General features: G+C 38.6%; 1 protein-coding gene and 1 long non-coding RNA gene across 5 annotated transcripts in view; one reads left to right on the top strand and one right to left on the bottom strand.

Annotated features, from left to right (window-relative positions):
- EPHA6 (EPH receptor A6) overlaps positions 1 to 20,134 on the bottom strand; it is a 371,548-nt gene that overhangs the window by 61,693 nt on the left and 289,721 nt on the right. For 3 of the 4 annotated variants that reach the window (XM_081001496.1, XM_081001497.1, XM_081001499.1), the window contains one exon: positions 6,891 to 7,016. The exons of the other annotated variant lie outside the window; for it this stretch is intronic. In XM_081001496.1, the coding sequence (XP_080857622.1) occupies positions 6,891 to 7,016 (126 nt within the window). The remainder of the gene's footprint in view (positions 1 to 6,890; positions 7,017 to 20,134) is intronic. 4 annotated transcript variants of the gene reach the window in all.
- LOC308474966 lies at positions 2,732 to 9,907 on the top strand. The gene is made up of 2 exons (XR_013985065.1): positions 2,732 to 2,877; positions 9,808 to 9,907. It is a non-coding gene; the product is annotated as an uncharacterized lncRNA (long non-coding RNA).

Below are 20,134 nucleotides of genomic sequence, written 5' to 3'. Positions count from 1 at the left end.
GAACATAAGTACTAAGGAGTAAGCCCCTCAAATGTACTTCTGAATAAAGCTGCATTGGATTGTGCTGTACAAACACAATCCAGCCAAACTCAACGTTTGGAAATCAAATTGATTTGAATCGGAAGAAGTTGGCATCTTGAAGTTGCTTAACTCTAGTGAATTCTACCCTTAGTTATTTTAAAAGCAAGAATGATAGAACTATCAAGTGCCATTTAGAATCATGTAAATTTTTTTTAAATAAGAGCTATTTTATTTTCAATTCATTATATATATATATATATATAATAATCATAATAATCATAATTTAATTTCCATTTTTTTATCACAGCAAAGGATTTTGATAGTGTGCAATTTAATTGAATGGTAGAATGATGAACGAGAATGGTGGCAAGATATTCAGAACACTTTTCCTGTCATTTTAAATACTGAAGCAAAGTCCATGCTAATGAATTTTTTAAAGTATCAAATTATTCTCCCCCAAATAATAATACATTCAGTGCACACTAATCTCTACAGATTTTGTTTATAATGAAATGCTGAAAAATATGCAAAAGAAATAGGCATAGTAAATGCACATTATATACCCACCCCCACAAATACACAAATGCATACATACATACAGCAGAAAAACAGAAACTGGGGCTATAAAATGGTTCAGTTTAAAGAGTGAGAACTATATATTTTTTAAACCAGATGGTCTGTGTCTTAAAATACCCGAATATAGATAGCTACCCCGTACTCAAGCTGAGAAGCTGAAGTTATGCTTCACCTTGTTCAAGCCAGGTGATCTATGGGATGGCTTTCCTGCCCTTAGACCTATGTCTGTTGAGAGTATCTGGCTGGGGGCAACAATTTGAAGGTGTTTTCAGCTGTGAAATATATGCAAACTATTTATGCATTTGCCTTAGGCCAAAGGCTTTTTCAGTGGTGGCCTCCTATATAATATGGCACTCATGCCTCCTCCTTTATTGCGTTTAAAAGTACTCTTGATATGTTTACATTTTGATCTCTTTATGCATTTTTGTTAGCTGTTTTGTGTTACCGATGTTTACAGTTCATTTTAAAAATCTGTCAGTGTAGATTTTAAATTGTTGAATTATCATAGAATCATAGGGTTGGAAGAGACCCTGAGTATCAACTAGTCCAACCCCCTCCAGTGCAGGAATACCCCCTTACTGGGATCAAACCTGCAGCCTTGGCATTATCAGCAGCATGCTCTAACATACCCTCTAACATCCCACATGGTCTCCACATTGTTGGGCGGCTTCATGTATTAGTAATTCATAGTTGGTGATATTAAGTGGCGAAGTCATTCATCCAAGCTGCAAAGTTTCATGGCTAAAGTTGTCTTTTAAGGAATGAAAATACTTTCACTTTTTTTCAGATTTTGCAGTCCAGGATTTAAATACATGTAGTTTTGTGAGATCTCTCTCTCTCTCTCTGTCTCTCTCTCTCTCTCTCTCTCTGTCTCTCTCTGTGTGTGTGAGAGATAGATTCTTTTTATCAGTCTCCAATATCTGTAGAGTGATGACAGGCTGCATGTGAATATGCCCTTAATCTTGCTTTTACACCATACAGTTAATACTTTTTACAACTATTGTCACATCACAGGGACAATATGCACATACAACTAACAAGACACATTTTAGCAAAGTAATAAATGTGCATAGACAAGTGTAGAGAATTTCAGTCTTGCACAAAATAGGGTTTTAACTTTCACAGGCAAAGAAACCTAAAAAAGATAGGCAATTTTTAAATTAGAAATAATACATATGTGCAGTCGTACCTCGGTTCTTGAACAGAATGCGTTCCGGGAGTCCGTTCAACTTCCGGAACTGTTTGAAAACCAAGACACGGCTTCCGATTGGCTGTAGGAGCGTCCTGCAGCCAATCGGAAGCCACAGAAGCCGCGCCGGAAGTTCGGCTTCCAAAAATCATTTGAAAACTGGAACACTTCTGGTTTTCAATCGTTCAGGAGCTGAAACATTCCAAGGCGTTCGGCAACCAAGGTACGACTGTATCTTGAAACCTTTGAGAACACTATCCTTATCACTATGAGACTCTTTAAATAAATAAATAAAACTAACTGCGAAACAAAAATGAACTTTTCTTTCCATAAATGAAAAACCATACTCCAGCAGTGTATGGAGGATATTTATTTTTTGTCTTTTTTGTTAAGTTGTGGGTGAACATATCAGACGACACAGTGATTCTTCAAACAGCTCTTGTTTATTCCCAGGCCAGAACAGAATTGAACTGAAGGGTTCAGTCAGCCTGCTTATATAGAGCACCAGTACGTAACTGTAACAATTTTCTAAAACTATCCAATCACTGAACGTCACTTTCGATACCTTATTTGCATAACTATCTACAGTATCTCCCTGCTGGCCCAGAGTGAGAACTTCAGTACATAACAATGCTGAAGTCTCAAGGTGAGAAATAATAAAACATTCAATGCAATATAAGCAATCGAACTTAAAAATCACAACGAACCAACTGCTAGGTAGAAACACCATCTTCACTCCATAGGAATAGAAGGAAATATTTTAAATTTTGCAGTGTGCTATTCTACAGCTTTAACTGTAACTCCTCCTGAAATCTGGTGATGCAGTATAGAAATTCATTCAAAATAAATAATTAACAAAGCAACCCCCCCCTTGTGCTGGGCTGCGGGGATTGGACTAAGCACAGGTGTCCTTTTGCGCAGCTCTGCCAGCTTCCTGCTAGGCGCCGCTGACAAGAGTGAGAGAAGCTGCATTCCCTCTGGTATGGAGCTCCCGCTTCTGCCTGCCAAATGTGCAGATGGGCAAAAGTGCTGTCAACAAGATGGCTACCAGTGACAGGCAGTGGAAGGCCCCCAAAAAGGGTGTTCCAGAGGTGAGAAGGAGCAGGGATGCAGTCTGTCTAGGATCTGTTGGATCCAAAGCTGGTCCTATTGCCGTCACATGGTGGCATTGGGTCTGATCCAGACCTGAGCACGGCACTCATCCTGTGATTTTCTGCCCCAGTCACTGTGCATGGCAGGGCTGCACATGGGACAGTGGCCCCACAGCCTCCTAAAGCCATACCAGCTGGTGGCAGAGGTTTGAATTGTTTCCTAATTGGGGTTTTTTGAGGGGGAGTTATGAGCAAGAATAATGTTATACAAACAAGTACACCAAGTTTTCTCATGTCATTGTATATTACAAAAATAGCACAATAAATGTGGAAAGATATCTACAACATGTGTTTCATTATTAGTGGTCAATGTATAAGTTCTTGGTTTATGAGTTTGTTTAAACAATTAGGAAGAAGAAGAAAAAGGGGAAAAGGAAAAAAAGGGGGGAGAGGGGAGTGGCAACTGACTGGGGTAATTATAAATAAACAAGTAACTAGGCTAGAGCGACAACAAAACAATACAATAGCAACAATGGTTATCTGTACCGCAGCATCTTAGTAAATTGAAGAAATGGGTAAATTTCCCACACGCTGAACTGGTCACTGATAGTCACCCAATGGCTTGATTTGCACATCATGTTAAGCCCTAGTTAAGAACAAACTGCTTTACCGCAAACATGCAGGGTGCTGGTGGACATTGTTGAAATAGTCTTGCTCCACTCTTCCCCCAGTTTTTCTGCTCCAGTACCAAAGATGAAAGAGCTAGAGCCTGGCTTGTTGTAATGTATGAACAGCTCATTATTTGTTTGGAAACACAGTAGGCATTCGAAAGAAAGTAGATAGTCTCTTTAGGCTTTGCACAGCTATGTGAATACATTTATGTTACCTTCATGCTCAGAAATAATAAAAAAAAGTCTTTTCCAAGTCATTTTAAGCAGAAACAGGCATTTGACTGATCTGTTCCATACTTTACACTGATGTTTGCTGAATTATATACATTACTCAAGTATGAGTGTTGAACATTTATAGCAAACAAGGATTTTTATATGTAACTGACCAAAAATTTAGAGAAACAGGAAAATGACTCTTGTGGAGTACAACTAGAACAGCTGCAGAGCTTTCACCATTACTGAATGTTTCTGACTGAATGTCTCTCTGTTCTATCTGTATGCTTACTATGGAAAACACAGTCTCTAGCTTTCTGCTCTTTGCCTCTGTTGTCTATGGGACTTACTCTGATGAATTACCCTGGGCAGGAAACAGACCAAACTCTTAATCCACTTCAAGATGTCACAAGCCCACCAATTTCACAACATAAACCACGATCTTTTCTCCCTTGGTTCAGTTTTAAGTGCAGTCATTAGCCATACCTCTTTACTGTGTATCACAAAATCCATTCTACCCTCTTTCCTTCTCTTCTGCCATTCTCTACTTGAATGTTGTTAAGGAGGAAATTTAGCAGCCCTTCCTTTGGTATTATTTTATTTCATTTCATTTCTGCAATATAATATATTACCTCCCTGTAAAAGTGATTATTAAGGCACATCTTCAAAATGGACACATAATAAAAATATGCAGTTTGTATATGCCTTTATTGCTTTGTTTCACTCCAAATAAATTCTCCCAACTAATACAGCTATGAGTTCAATTCTGCACAAGCAGAGTGTCCCCCCCAAAAAAAACTTACTAAAAACAGGAAAATATGAAAGTTTCTTTTACCAAGATATAATTAAAACAAGATTATTGAACCTTAAAAATGCTACATTTGAACATATTTCAACACATGCCCAGGATGATTGTTTGAAACAAATATGATGCCAAAAGTCATTTCCTGACCTCTGAGACTGTGGTTTAGGGTCACAGAGAGACCCTAACATAATGGATGCAACCCACATGCTTGAAAAGTTAAAGTGGGAAGGAGATCAGACACCATGAGACTTAAGCTCTTCATGGCATCTCCATGACAAGGATAATATGTGCCCCAGTTCTTTATTAGATACTGAGACATGTCCCCCATGTTTCAATTGTTTCCATGCTACTGAAAGAAAATAAAAGGGAACTCTTTGACCAGTGATATTGCGGAATAACATCCTTTCAACCCCAAATTAAATCTGGCTAAGCATGGCTTCAGTTATTTATTCCAGTAGCCCCAGAAAACATAAAGCAGGAAAGAGTATATTTCAGGGTTACTTTCTGCTAGTGTGACCACACCTGAGCACACATGTACGGTAACAGTGTTACGTTAATTTTTGTCGCAGGCTCTGGAGTGCTTTAAACCATGTAAAGCATGGGTAGGCAAACTAAGGTCCAGGGGCCAGATCCGGCCCAATCGCCTTTTAAATCCAGCCCGTGGATGGTCTGGGAATCAGTGTGTTTTTACATGAGTAGAATGTGTCCTTTTATTTAAAATGCATCTCTGGGTTATTTGTGGGGCATAGGAATTCATTCATCCCCCCCCCAATATAGTCTGCCCCACCACAAGGTCTGAGGGACAGTGGATTGGCCCCCTGCTGAAAAGGTTTGCTGACTCCTGACGTGAACAGTGCAAACAGGTTGTCAGCAGTATCAGAACTGACAGTGCCTGCCACCTTTTGACAGGGAGTGTGCTGTGGTTCTCAACCACCTCATGCAGCAAGAGGCGTCAGGTGACAATGTTTCTTCTTCCTTGCAGTACCCATCTGCACACCTGGGCACAGATTTGATGAGCAGCCCAGGTATGCAGACCAATGGTTGTGCATGGATTACTTTTGTAGACTCAGCATGGCTGTCTTTCCTTTAAAATGGTCTTTACTACAGTTACAAAGGAAGGAACTAAAATAAGCACTTCATCTGGATGCCCCCCCGTCATGTACATTTATTATTAAAATATACAATGTTGTATTCTGCATTTTTATTATGTAAATATGACCAAGGGGAATGAATTAATGATGTTTTGGTTTTTTTAAAAATACATATTCGGGTATTTTAAAGTGAGGATAAACAGATTTGATGAAGAAAACCTTATCCAGGCTAAAAAAAAATTATACTAGAATATTGCAAATTGTACTTGAATTTCAGAATGAATAATTGCTCCCTTATGGTAGTTACGGAATATTTTTTTCAGGAAGTATTTGTTAATTCAATCTATTCTTAATTGTCAGTTTATACAGCATAAGAATAATCCATTTATGTTGTGGAAGAGTAATGACCTCTCAGGTGCATATGGAAATTTCCTTTTAATACTATTCTGGTTGAAAGTAAAGAAAGTAAAGCAATACTTTCATGCACAGAAATTAATATGTAATGATTTGAAGTGCTCTGACTATATTTTGTTTTACTCTGGTGTAGGCTGCACACCAGAGGGTTGTATAAGGTTGTACAAAGTATTTTAATACTATAGCAGATTCCAAACAAATTTCACACGGCTATTTTGAACAATACGAAAATCATTGGTATGTTGTATACACATTGTGATTGAACAATGCTAAATTATATCCAAATGTTTATCTAAATTACTAGCTGCTATCCCCTTTTACTGTTTCAGATTCACTGTTGTTTTGACGTTATCTTTAGTTTTGTCATACTTATTTGGGCTCTACTGCATTTCTGATGAATTATAAACTTTGCTCACTGTGACATAAACTTCTCCACTGCATACCCCGCAAATGTCCCGATTTTAAGCAGGACATCTCGGAATTACAGAATGTCCCTTTTTTTGTCTGGCGCTCTGGTGCGAGTCCTCAAGCCAGAGTGCCAGACCAAAAGATGCGCCCTCCGGCACACGTCAGCAGGGTTGTGCCAGAGTGCTGGACTGGAAGGCACTCTGGCATGACAATTCTGACACCCCAATTTTGGGGACAAAAATGTTGGAGGGTATGCCATTGCTATTTGTTTGAACTGTAACAAGAGTGAAATAGCAAGTATCTATTTAGCAAAATATGTGTCATGTAACATAAATGCACTGTATTCCTCATTTTGGTCCCAAGAACCAAAGCTTCCTTTCCAGTGCTTGAATGTTCACATGGAATACCTACCAGAAGAAATCCTGGGGGGCAAAGATCCTCCCCCTGACAGAGGATGTGGGGCTGGAATGTTATTTAAAAATCCTTCCCTCAGGAATCTTGGGCAAAGAGACTGCACCCCAATGGTCGGGAAGGATCCTTATAAAAGATAAAAATTGTCATTAATTATACAGACAGTTATTTTAATTGCTGAACAGAAGGTGTTGGCTGCAAAGAGAGAAAAAAATCCCATGACAATATTGTTAAATATTAATTTGTAACCAGTTTGTGGTTGAACAAAAATCTGGTACGCTTCCATATCCAAATCAGCTGATGCCAGGCATAGAAAGGTTATTCAAGGGATGCCTTCACAATGAAACTTACTTCTGAGTATGGGATTGCTCTAAAACTTTTCTGATAATGAAAGGACACACATTTTAAATGAAGAAAATGTAGAATTTGTAATGATGATGATGATGTCAAAGAGAAAAACAACTACCAGACTTTTAGAAGACATCTGAAGGCAGCTCTGTTTAGGGAAGCTTCTAATGTTTAACAGAGTATTGTATATTAATATTTTGTTGGAAGCCGCCCAGAGTGGCTGGGGAAACCCAGCCAGATGGGCGGGAAATAAATAAATAAATAAATAAATAAATAAATAAATAAATAATTACCCCAGCCATCTGAATGGGTTGTCCCAGCCCCTCGGCCTGGCTTCAAACAAAATATAAAAGTACTGAGGTTACCAACACCAGGACTATTATCACTAAAGTATAATTTGGCTCTTAAATGTCAGTGCTTTGGGTTTTTATGAGAAAGCACATGGGGACCGGGGAGGAGGGCAGACAATATTTGTACTATAAATCCACTGATAATATACTGTAAAAATATCTGTATTATAAATCCACTAAAATGTTAACAGATACATTGTGTTGTTTCTCTTTTCAATAAATCCCATCAAGGCAGACTCTTCATGGCTTTTGCAACTATGGAAAGGTTGTGTATGAAGCCTGAGTTGGAACAATGATTGAATGAATTTCAAATTTCAGTGAATAGAAATATTAACTTTTATGAGCAAAGTATCATGCAGTTCAAACCCTACTAAAAATTCAGCAGAAGCCCTATGTACAGTATCAACCTTCTGTTTTTCAAATAAATTGAGATATATAATTGAAATTACTACACAAAACTACTTTAGGAAGTACTTGTTTCAGATGTGTATGTTCAGCTGGCATATACTTGAGCTTCTATCAGGGTGTGGGATGAGGAGAGAAAGACTACAAGTATGAAGAAGTGCCTTGCCAGGAAGCTTAATAATATGTTTTGCTAACTCTGCCTCACACTTCCATTATTTTTAGAACGAACTGCATGCTTGCTCCTCAGAGACAGACAACACCTGCCTCTCATTATAATCAGAAAATAAACAGGTTCCTTAATCTTCATGGGATGTAATTTTGTACTGATTAACAGAAATGCAGAAAAACCCCAGAAAGAAAATTCAGATAAAACATAGTTCATTTATATCTTTTTAAGTTTACTTAGGTACAACAACAAAAAGTAATGTTGGTGCTATGTAAACTTAGAAAGATATAAATAAATAAAATAAATCACCCACTCACTGATTTTCATTGCCAAAGCCTCATTATCCTTTGCGTAATATATGCTTCACTTCTATCTTTCAGTGTGAGACATAAACAGTATATATTTGAACAAACAAAGCATGCTGGGCTTTTATTGTATATCTCAAAGAACATCAGGCCCAGACTACCCACTACATAAATCCACTTAACAAGAACTTGCTAATACTGAGATGAGGAAAAGTAAGGATCAGACTCAGGGGCACTTTCCCCCACTCTAATCACCCCACCCACCCCCAGCAATGGAGTTTGAGCTCAATTTCCTAGAAGGGATGACTTAAAGTAGAAAAACAGTAATTCAAGAAAGGGTTAAATGCTATATTCCCCACTGCTGCTTCTACACTACAAATGTATGACACTTACCTAAACCAGCCACTGGACTACTGCTATACACATTTCCATTTAACATACTGCTTGTAGCGCTGTAAATTACCATTTACATATACATTTGAGAGTCTATAACAAAACCAAGGATGTTGTTTTAGTAATAAATCAATTAAACACAAAGGGTTAAGTAATGTTCACCTAACTGAGCCAAGTTTTAAATACTTACGGAATTTTTCTTAGGAAGCCTTTGCAAGACTGAGGTTATGAACTGCACATTAAACTAACTTAGTTGGGGGAAGCTCTAAAATTCCAACTGATCCATTTTTGAAAAATATTTGGGGTCAAAAGCTCTCTGGTGTACCGGGAAAGTGGAACTGAGGATAGGCTTCCTCGGTAGGCCCTGCCAGGCACTGGGGTCACTGCAGCCACACAAAGATGCTGCTTGCTCACACTGGGCCCTTTGATTATCCAATTCGGTCCTTGGGAAGGTCTACGCTCATGTTTTTAACGTTAAGTACGGGTTAAGGAAGGGTTGTGGTTAACAAAGAGGCACAAATGGCGCATTGCTTTTAATGTTTGTAATGCGTTGTTAAAATGTGACACCAGAGGGTGTTGCAGAGCAACCAGCAGCGTTTTGACGGAAATAAACCCAACAACAAGGTAAGAAAAACAATTTAAATTACAAGTATGCCCTGTGGCATTTAAAAATGATATATCTAATATCGTTCTAATAACGTTATACAGCCCTTGTCTACTTTTGTACTATTGCACAGCCTTACAATTTGGAGAGATCCTTTTTGTTCTAACCACCCTGAAGAACTTGGTGTCCTCATCAAACATGATCACTTCACTGCTAATACCAAACTCCATGTATGAACAAGTTACAAAGCACTGGTACCAACACTGATCCTTTGGGGAACCCACTTCTTGCATCCCTTCAGTGTGAGAACTAGCCATTTATTCCTACTTTCTGTTTTTTTAACCAGTTAATGATCCAGAAGAGAACCTGTCCTCTTATCCCATGACACCTAAGCTTATTCAGATAATCTCAGACAGAGAGACAGAGAAAGAAAGAAAGAAAGAAAGAAAGAGAGAGAGAGAGAGAGAGAGAGAGAGGTATTTGGTGAGTGACTTTATTAAATAATCTACATAATTTCTGCTTTTTCTGTAGAAATAAATGCTGCTAAAGGTGTATAATGAAGGCGCCAGCCAAACCTCCATGGAGAGAGCATTACACAAATGGGGAGCCACTGCAGAATGGGGCTAATCTTGTGTTGTCACCCTGTAGGCCTCTCATGGAGAAGGCACACAAAGGAGGGTCTCAGAGGATGATCTCAGGGTCTGCGTAGGTTCATATGGACAGAGACAGTCCTTGAGGTATTGTGGTCTTGAGCCATTTAAGGCACCGTTCAAGTGTGAAAAGTGTGCCATCAGTTACGTGTAGATCTTACTGATTTTCTTGCACGTAACAGTAAGCATGCTATTTTAGATTTCAGTAGAGTGGGGATTGAAGGTTTCATTCGCTCTTTGTGTAAAACCCATGTACACGACAAGAATGTAATGAACAAAAATCTGACAAGCATGATGATATATGGCTAAACAGAGGACTCTTTGATCCCCATGAGAGTAAATCACAGGATTATTGCCAAAGGAGTAGTAAAGCATGACCACCATTTCCAAATGATGTCTGCAGGGACGTTTTAACTAACAAACAAGAAGATTTTTTTTTGGGGGGGGGATTTGGGTATGCCCCTGACTTGCCTATCTAATCTGAGACTGAGAAAGAGGACCTATTTTCCATCTACAGCATTAACCTTTCACATATTGTTTGTCCTATGGAAAACGCAGGCTGGTATTACAGTAGTACCTTGGGTTACGAACTTCATTCGTTCCAGGGGTCCGCTCTTAACCTAAAACCGTTCTTAACCTGAGGCGTGCTTTCGCTAATAGGGCCTCCCGCTGCCACTGCACTACTGGTTTGCGATTTCCGTTCTCATCCTGGGGCAAAGTTCACAACCCGGAGCAACTACTTCTGGGTTAGTGGAGTTTGTAACCTGAAGCATTTATAACCTGAAGCGTTTGTAACCCAAGGTACTACTGTACTTTTCTTGCCTTAAGTATGACTAAGCTACTGCAGTGGACCAAACCTCAGCAAATGAGGTTCAGTTCCCATGATCACAAATAGAACTGCTGCTTGAAATGGTCATTAAGTCTGTACTAGAGTCTTGACCTGAATTCTTCTTGTCCTCAGCATTTCAATTCACCTGATTACACCAGCTTTGCAGCATGCGTAAATAGCTACTAGCTCACTCCTATAATTAAGCATTTTAATACAATTTTTCAGCATTGTGTATAACAAATTTACACTAAGGAGGCAGAACTGTCCTCAATAACTGTTTATGTATTATCTTGGGTGTATCTAATGATGCAGCCTAGATAATGTTATTGCAGGATTCTGCAGTTAAATCTTGCTCATCCTTGCCAGTCCATAATGAGAAGAGAGAGTGGGAGTCAGGCACATTCAATTCTAAGGATCAAGTAATGCTGTTAGAAAGATTCATCGCTTTCATTTAAGCAAGTTTTTTGGCAGTGGTGTGCATTGTTGATAATGACCTCATTAATGGATTCCTCTGAGTAAATTACAAATATGATTTTCTGGTATAAAAACAATTACCTTTCAATTGCACCTGGCTGCTTCTGTAGCAGTATATAATTTTTTAGTCTTTGTAAAACTGTGGAGTTTTACTGCTGTATCAAAAGTTTACATTCTCCATATTATTAGAATACCACCACAATAGAACACAGTATGACGTGTGGCCTATAATAAAGACCATTTTGCTAGATGTGTCTATGCGAACATATTTTGTTCAATTTATCCTGAAAGCCCTGCCAACAATGACCTGTGTTTGTAAAAAACCCCCCAAATATTTCTTAAAATGAGTGTCTTAGTGCAGACTTTAAAGTGGAGTTTGATACTTCAAATGTTTCTTTGTGAATGTTCAATTACTATTGTACGCAAGACACTGTGAAGTGAAATGTCTGGCCTATTCTGAAAGTGGGGCATTCTACCTTGCTTTTCTTGCATATCATTCATGGGGAAAGTTAAATTAGAAGCCTGTTTTTTCTACATCTTTCTTTAGCTCCTTTAAAAGAGTACAGATTGACTATACCCAATTGTGGTCCTCCAGATGCTGGACCGCAGCTCTCACTATACCTGACTGTTGCCCAACTGCCATGCTGGCTGGGCTGATAGAAACTGAAGTGCAGCGTCCCTGGACTACGCAGTGCTAGGGAGCACTGCTTGACTAGAAATCTCCTCTCCTCACAATTAGACAGTGCTGACCGCAAGTAAGTCTGGATGCCTCAGGTGGGTCATTAGCAGGGGTGGGGAACTGAATCCAGTGGCACAGATGCTGGGTTTCACCAACCCTGGACAGCTACCTTGTGTGGTGGGCAGGCCCCTCACTCATGTACAATCACCTGATATCACAATTATGTTGGGTAACTCATTTTTCCTTTGCAGCATGGCAAACTACCAAAAATAAATAAATAAATCCAAATTATGTGAAGCTTGAAGTTACTTTTCATCTAGACCTGAATTCTTTTGTATTTGTATTCCTGAACATGTGTGCAGGAAAATCATTAGCAGGTCTCAAGAGGCAGCTGAAGGAATAGCAAAATATCCAGGGCCAAACTAATAATGACATGGGAAATCCATGTTTTAATTTTATGATTTTATTAACAAAAGCTGCAGGGGAATAGGGAAAACGTGGACCGGGGAAGGGTTTATTCCCATGTCACCCCTGATGTTTCCCCAATGACAGGCAACAGAAGATCCCAGAAGATCCATTTGTCTTGTGGGAAAAAAGGACACTATTACCACATGCCCAGTGTTAGAAAAACAGATTCCCATGGGAACAAAAAAATGCTTTATATAAGAAATAAGATCACTAGTAGATGAGTGAGGAGGCCATGCAGCAATGTCAGCTCAGAGTCAACTTAATATCTGCACTCTGGACAAGAAAGGCTTCCTAAGCAGAGAAAGCACAGAAATAAGCTGAAGGATCCAAGGCATAAGATAATTACAGCTTTGCAAGAGACTCTTGCTATAATGATTTACAAGTGCATACAAAGAACCAAACCTTGTTTAATGTTATATCCTGGACGAATGATCATCCTGTGATCATTTCAGGCAGCTATGGTTATGGTGGAGCAATTTAAGAAAGCATTTGAAGTCAAAGAGTTCAATTAACTACTCAGCTCTATGTTGAGAGAGCTTTAATGGTTTCCTTCCAGGAGATTTGATCTTAATTTGGGACCCTCATTTCAGAACAAACTATGCTTTGCAGAAACAATACATTGCTACATTTGCGAAACTTCTTCTTGCAGCAAATAAAATGCAGAAGCTTCTAATCTTCTCATGCACAGGGGAAGGGGAACAGGGATATCACAAGTATGAGGCTCGCTGCTGCTCATTTCCAATTCCCTAAATGGCTAAACCCAGCACTTAGATGCCTATATGATTGAGTTTCAGCCCCATTGTTGAGCTGTGCAGTTCCCACCCCCTGTTCTAGTACCCCAAATTGGTGTTGCCCATGCTATAATATAGTTTTATTGTTTTAACATAGACATATGATATCATAAAGATTTTAGGAAGTATAAATTGTTTCCAACTATACAGGCTCATTTTGGCTGCCCTAGTTATTACTAAATGCAATATAACCCACTGAAATTAGCAGGATGCTGAGAACAGCACAAAACTTATATCTTATTAAAATTATATTTGTTACAAACAGCAAATGGCACAACCGCAAGATCTGCTGGGTAAGCAAAGAAGCGCTTAGCTGTATTGTCAAAATAAGTGCTTAGTTGTATTGTGCAGAAGCAAAGCATCTCAGACTATGACCATGTGCTTGTGTTGCATTTATGTTATAACAGTGTTTCAGCCAGCTACAGTTCCTGACAGGTTCAAATGCTTCGGAAAAAGCAGTATTTACAAGTTGTTATAACCACTCTAAAAATGCTAATGTCAGGGGGGAAAATATTCTGATGAACGATGCATTTGTACAGTCCACTGACACTGAAACTGTGTATTTGACAAAAGCATAATGGACAAATTAACAGACAAGTTAAGCTGTCATGTTCCCAGACCAACTTATTTTACACCTAACCGTAATGTCAGTTGTGACTGATGTAAACTTTTTTTTTTTTTTAGGCACTTAAGCCCTAAAGAACAGGAAGATCTGCCGATCGTTAAGATGAGACCTTGCTACGAGGTAGGCGAAAAAAACCAAGAGGCCGGGCCAATTTAGCCAATTGGAAAAAACTCCTACCAGGCCTCCTGGTTAAACAGGGCGACCAACCAGAGGTCCATAGCAAAGTCTCAGGAACAGCTAATCTAAAGGGAGTGGAGGGTGGGTGACTTGAAGAAAATGTGTGTGCAATGGTGGGGATGGCTGGCGCGGCTGCGTTTCAGCAGCAAGCCACGCCCCCGCCGAGCTTCCCTATTGGGTGCCCAACCGGGGAGGGGCGTGGCACCAGCCCTGGAGTTGAAGCAGGGAATCGTCTCCCGCTCACAACCCCTCCCCTCCTGGGAGGAGGAAAGGCTTTACCAGACCAACTTATTTTACACCTAACCGTAATGTCAGTTGTGACTGATGTAAACTTTTTTTTTTTAAAGTTATGACCTTTACTTGTGGCTTGGAAATAACTTTAAATGACTTCCAACATTTAAATAGTAAGATTCGCCTCTAAGTGTTAACCACAATCCAAAAGTTGGCACAGTGACCAACTGGCTCTCACTTTTGGTTCTGTCAATCAGTGTACAGGCTCCTCAGATCCCAATCTAAATGTTCATAATCAGAGCTGAGTTGATTTACCATATTCAGGCCCAGAGGGGGGGGGGGCATATGGGCCACTTGGCCCGGGCCTCCAATTCCAAAGGGGGCCTCGGTCAGATATTTATCTATATTTTCCATTTTGTCTTAATATGGAGATACGGTTCAAGCCTTGAAATAAAATTATTTGTCAGCATAAGTTTTGTGAAAATTATTTATATACTTATTTATGAGACTTCAGTTATCCCCAGCGTAAAAAAAAAAAAGAGGGGGGCACATTATCTACCATGCCCGGGCCTCTGCCTGGCTCTACAAGGCCCTGACCATATTTACTTGAAAATAATGCACGCCTTTTTTGGCCAAATTAAGATGTGAAAATGAGGGTGTGCATTAGATTTGATGGTGCATTTATATTCACCAGCAAATACTTTTTTTGGTTTCAAGGTTTTGAAAACTTGGGTGTGCATTAGATTCAATGGCATATTAGATTTGTGTCAATACAGTAAGTTGAATTCACACAATCTATATATGAAGCACATTGCTTCTTCCAGACCCCTGCTGTAATGGAATGGTTGGACACAGAGGAGTGGTGGAAGGAACCAACTGGGGAGCCACTTAGGAAAGATGGCTAAAGGTCCAGAAAGTGGTTGTGGGACAATGAGTGAGAAGAGGGAGAAGACTGGGAAGAGGCGGTGTTGGAAGATGAAGGGGCAAATGGTTTAGTTATCCCTTTAATTATCTCAGAGCAATGCTAGGCCACAGACATTGTGAGAAATTAAAATGGTGGCTAGATCCAGAAGAAATAAAATAAGTGGGATCCAGGTCAGTCATATATCTGCACTTTACTTTCAACAGTGATTTTGTATTATACAATAAATATTAATGCTTTTGGGCTGAGAAAGAAAAGTCATAGGTTTTTCATAGCAAATTAAATACAAATCAAAATGGTTCCAATGTGTACCACCACATAGACATGCTGGAACCCCTGGAAATTATCACTGCTTGGGGAACTGGAGTGTACACAACAGCAATGTAATATACTTCTTGACTTTCATTCTAAAGATCATGTCTGGGTGCATAAATCTGAATCTTTATGGATAATGGTATTTATCCTCTTATGAAAATGAATATAAATCTTTCAAAAGAATAAACTGATCCAAGTCTGAATAACCCTTTTAATTTTGAGAACAGTTACTCTTAAAGAGCCAATTACTTTGCAAATGCCTTTTAATGAGTTACCAGCTCCTTTTGGAGCATAAAGAAAGTCAGCTGCAAATAATCTATTGAGTGAGGATTTTCCAGCGCTGACACAAATTCAGTATTTTATGCAGTCTGGTAGTCAAATTAATGCCCGAGCCTCAGGAGTTCTTATCCTGGCTTTGTCAACATCTGATCGAGATGCACATTCTTGGAAATTCATTTTGGAAAGGTAGCCATTGCAGTTTTAGATTTAGCCAAAAAAGCTCAGTGTGAAATCAGAAATTGGCACATGATGATACACTTCCAAAGGCAAGTTGAAAGCAATCACTAAAGTAGACTGACCTCAAACAAAAAAAGTTTCCTCTGTCTACTCTCAACAAGCAAAGCAGCCAATGGATTTTAAATAAAACAAATGAGTCTTTTTAAACCGAAGCCTACAAAATCAATGTTTCTAAAGCAAAAACGGTGTGAGTGAATTCTTGCTTTTGTTCTTTTATTGAGTAGTAGTCATCCACGTTGCAGGACATATACTTTGTGTAAATGGAATAGCCAAGGTGATCACAACATGCAACAAAGCAATTCCAAATTTAAAGCTGAACTCTGGAAATCATTTACTACACATATCTGCCTCAAGAAAATGGAAATACTTCAGAATCTGGAATTTCAGTATTATAAAACAGCAAACTGGGTTAGATGGGAGGATGACTGTTAGAATTCTCCAATGAGACAGAATGGTTGAAATATGCCCTATGTGAGCATAGTGCAAGCAGATAGGAAATCAGAAATTATATGAGGCTGGAACCACATAAATGTGACGGATAATTCTGATGTTGATTTATTGAATTTATATCCCACTTTTCCTCCTAAAGGAGCATGGGTGGCAAACATATCCATATTTTATTTTTTTAAAAGGCATTCAAGAAATGGTTAGAAGATTCTAAAAAGAGCATTCAGAATATTCTAAAACAGTAATGTGCAAAAATGTTATTTCATCCAGGAGTGTTCCTGTTCATAGAAGCAGAATAAGCAATTTTGGCTCATTGCAACCTTCCCCCTGAAGTTTCTTATTCCCCATTGAACAGCTGCTCTGGGGGGTTGCGGGGATGGGCTTTCTAGAGTAGTGTAGGAAGCAGTGCAGAGCTGCATGGGGAACCAGTTAAAATATTTCCCTTGCTTTCTGTGAATGGAGGAAGAGCTGTTCTGGATCCAACCCATGGTGTTCGTCTTTGAAGAATAAGAATTACTGAAATCTGAAAGAATGCTCCTGGAAGATAATATAGGATTCTTTATTTAGAAGAACACACAGTCTTGGATCCCAAGTTGCTTTTCTATTAACAACAAACTGTTCTAATGGAAGTTCCTTCTGGCAGAAGAGGGGGTAAGAAAGTTTTTACTAATTCCTCCTTCCCACTATACTTCCCTGTATCACTTCTCGCAATATTCCAGAGCATCAGTCAACACTCTATGACAGATGGCACAGGGGGCTGGCTGCAGGAGAACACTGAACCCCCCCCCCCACCTTTCTGCTCACAGGAATGAAGGAGCTAAGCCATACTCTGTAACTTGAGTTGTACATGACTGCTAATGCTTGTTTTCCTGATATTATACAACACAAAAATTATTTGTGCTGTTTCATTCATCAGTAATTTCGAACTGGAATTCTCACACGTTTGAAAAAGATGCTAAAATACACTTTTGTTAAGAAACCAGACGCTTTTCTCTTAGGGATTACAGGAAATGAAATAAGAAGAAAAGACTGTAAACTTTTCCAGTATGCAGTTACAGCAGCAAGAATTTTATTGGCCCAGAAATGGAAACAAGAGGAAGTACCGACGATACAAGAATGGAGATCGAAATTAACGGACTATGCGGAACTGGATAGATTGACTGGGAAAATAAGATATGTTCGAAACCAAAAGTTCATCAAAGATTGGGGAAAGTTTGTAGATTATCTGAAAAATGTATGTGATGTGCAAATAACGCTAGTGGGGTTTGAAGAAGCACTGTAAAAGTATGAGATGTATTGTCAATAAAAAATAGAAAGGGGAGAGAAGACAAATACAATGAAGGGAATGCGTAATTGAAGAGTAAATATGGATGATTACCAGAGAAGCGGAAGGAAGTCAAAAAGTTTAATTTGTTAAAACATGGATAAAAATGTATAATTGTGTTGGAAAATTAATAAAAATGATATGTTTTAAAAAAAGGAATTCTCACACGTATTGTAATCATGTAATCTGGTGGAGTTTTTTCGTTCCTTTTAGGTCAACAGATAAAAACATTGTGATGGATTGCATTTCCTACTAACTGAAGGACTATATACAGGCAATGGTTACAGCTTAATAACTTATGGCTAACATAAGGAGAAAGTCTCTGCCTAAGTACTGCAGACCAACTCTGTTTCATACTGTCAGAAAGTGATTCATTAACCACTTATAGTGGTGTATGTCTCAGTAAGTCCAGTGTCAGATTCTATCTGATAATTATCCCATTGCTAGGGATGCTGTGCTGCAACTCAGAAACTGCTCAATCTACAGTATTCTCACACTCAAATTGAACTACTTTAGTGTAAGCAGTTTTCAAAATGAAGCTGCTTTACATTTTACACCAGCCTATTAAACTGTTTTTCACTGATTAATTATCTGCCTCTGAATTAATCTGTTCAATTTAACTATATTTCCCTATAACCAAAAGTTCAATATAGGTTCCTTTTTTTTAGGTATTGTATGGTTAGCTAACTTACAATAAGCAAAAGCTAGCACACAGTATTTTTCACTCCCTATTACTGCAGCATACCAAACTTGTACCCTGTTGTTTCGTCTCTTCTTCACAGGTTCTTGAATTTTGCACCAGCTGTGTTCCTGGGATCAAGGTTCTCATTTAACTGTAATTTCCCCAGATGCCCATGTCCTTAAATTGGGTGTCAGGTGCTCTCATAACAACATGGCTGAGGGCCCTATGTGAAGGATTCTACTGAGCATACATGGAGCCCTGGGATGACTGATGTCCACACTAAGAAATCAAGGTATAATGGAAAAACCACATTTACCAGAGTACTTGGTGCTTGAGACATTGCTGTTGCACCAGGATGTACAAGGGTCAGAGGGAAAAGAAGTATACTGTGGTACCCCTACACAACTATTAATACCATTAGATATTATCTCTCATTAGCTTATGCTTTTGTGAGTGTTTTTGTCATCTTATCATGTGTTATAGTAGCAGTGCTATTATCTTGTGATTTAGAATAAAAATAAGAAAGCTTAATTACACTGCAACAACACAAGGATGGAATTTTCTCATGCTGTCAACACATCCGTTTGCAGAAGCTTTAAGAACACTTTAAAAATAGTTATGAACATAAGGAAGCATGACAAAGAATCAAATCTGATGAGGTGGTGGCAGCAAGAATTTTGTCTTGAAAACATGATTCCTACTGTATAACTCCTAGAACAGAATGAACGAACGAACTAACTAACCGGTCTTTAAGATCCATCTGCATATGTCATGCTTTTCTTCTTAAAAAATGTTGTGGGGTACTCTCATTTTGACCCAAGAAAATCACAATTTTATAGTTCAAATTGGGAAAAATAAATACAGTAAATGGGCAAAAGTACAAAGATTCACAAAATGTTTAGGGGTATGCATCCCCCCAGAAAAAAGCACTACACATATGTATAGTTTGTTTTATGGCCTAAACTGCTGTTTGCTTTTCTGTTTCAACATTGGGAAAGGTCTCCTAAAAGTCAATTGTTTAAAAGGAACAGGAATTGCAGAAAGGTAGATTCAGGCATACACTGAAACTTCCACGTTATTTGAATGAAAAGTTTTGTTTTGTTGAAAGGATGCTGCAAAATCAGATATATACTTTTAGTATTTTAAAAATTACTGTGCATATTAGTTTGTATCATAGCTAATAGACAATAAGCTGATTGTCTGCCTGTTGTGCACTATGCCAAGCTTAGTATTCTCCATTTAAATAGCAGACCCTCATCCATTTGATGCAATTGGCTTAATTACACAATATATAGTGTAATAAAACATTTATACCTGATTTGTTTTGCACATCCATAAGTCTTCAGAAACCCCATGAACTTACCTGCAACTATGAATATGAAATATTTGCCCCTACAATGGAGATCACTATTATTTGTTCTACCCCTGGTCATTTTTAGTTACCTTTTTGTTAAGCAGCAGAAGTATTAATAGGTAAAATGACAGTCCACAAGTACTGTATACTATAAAATTATGCAGATTATTGTGTTTGTCTTCCCTTTTA

Source organism: Podarcis pityusensis (assembly GCF_964106645.2).
Source record: "Podarcis pityusensis genome assembly, chromosome: 4".
NCBI classification, from domain to species: Eukaryota; Metazoa; Chordata; class Lepidosauria; order Squamata; family Lacertidae; genus Podarcis; species Podarcis pityusensis.
This window is presented reverse-complemented; position numbering and strand designations above follow the sequence as displayed.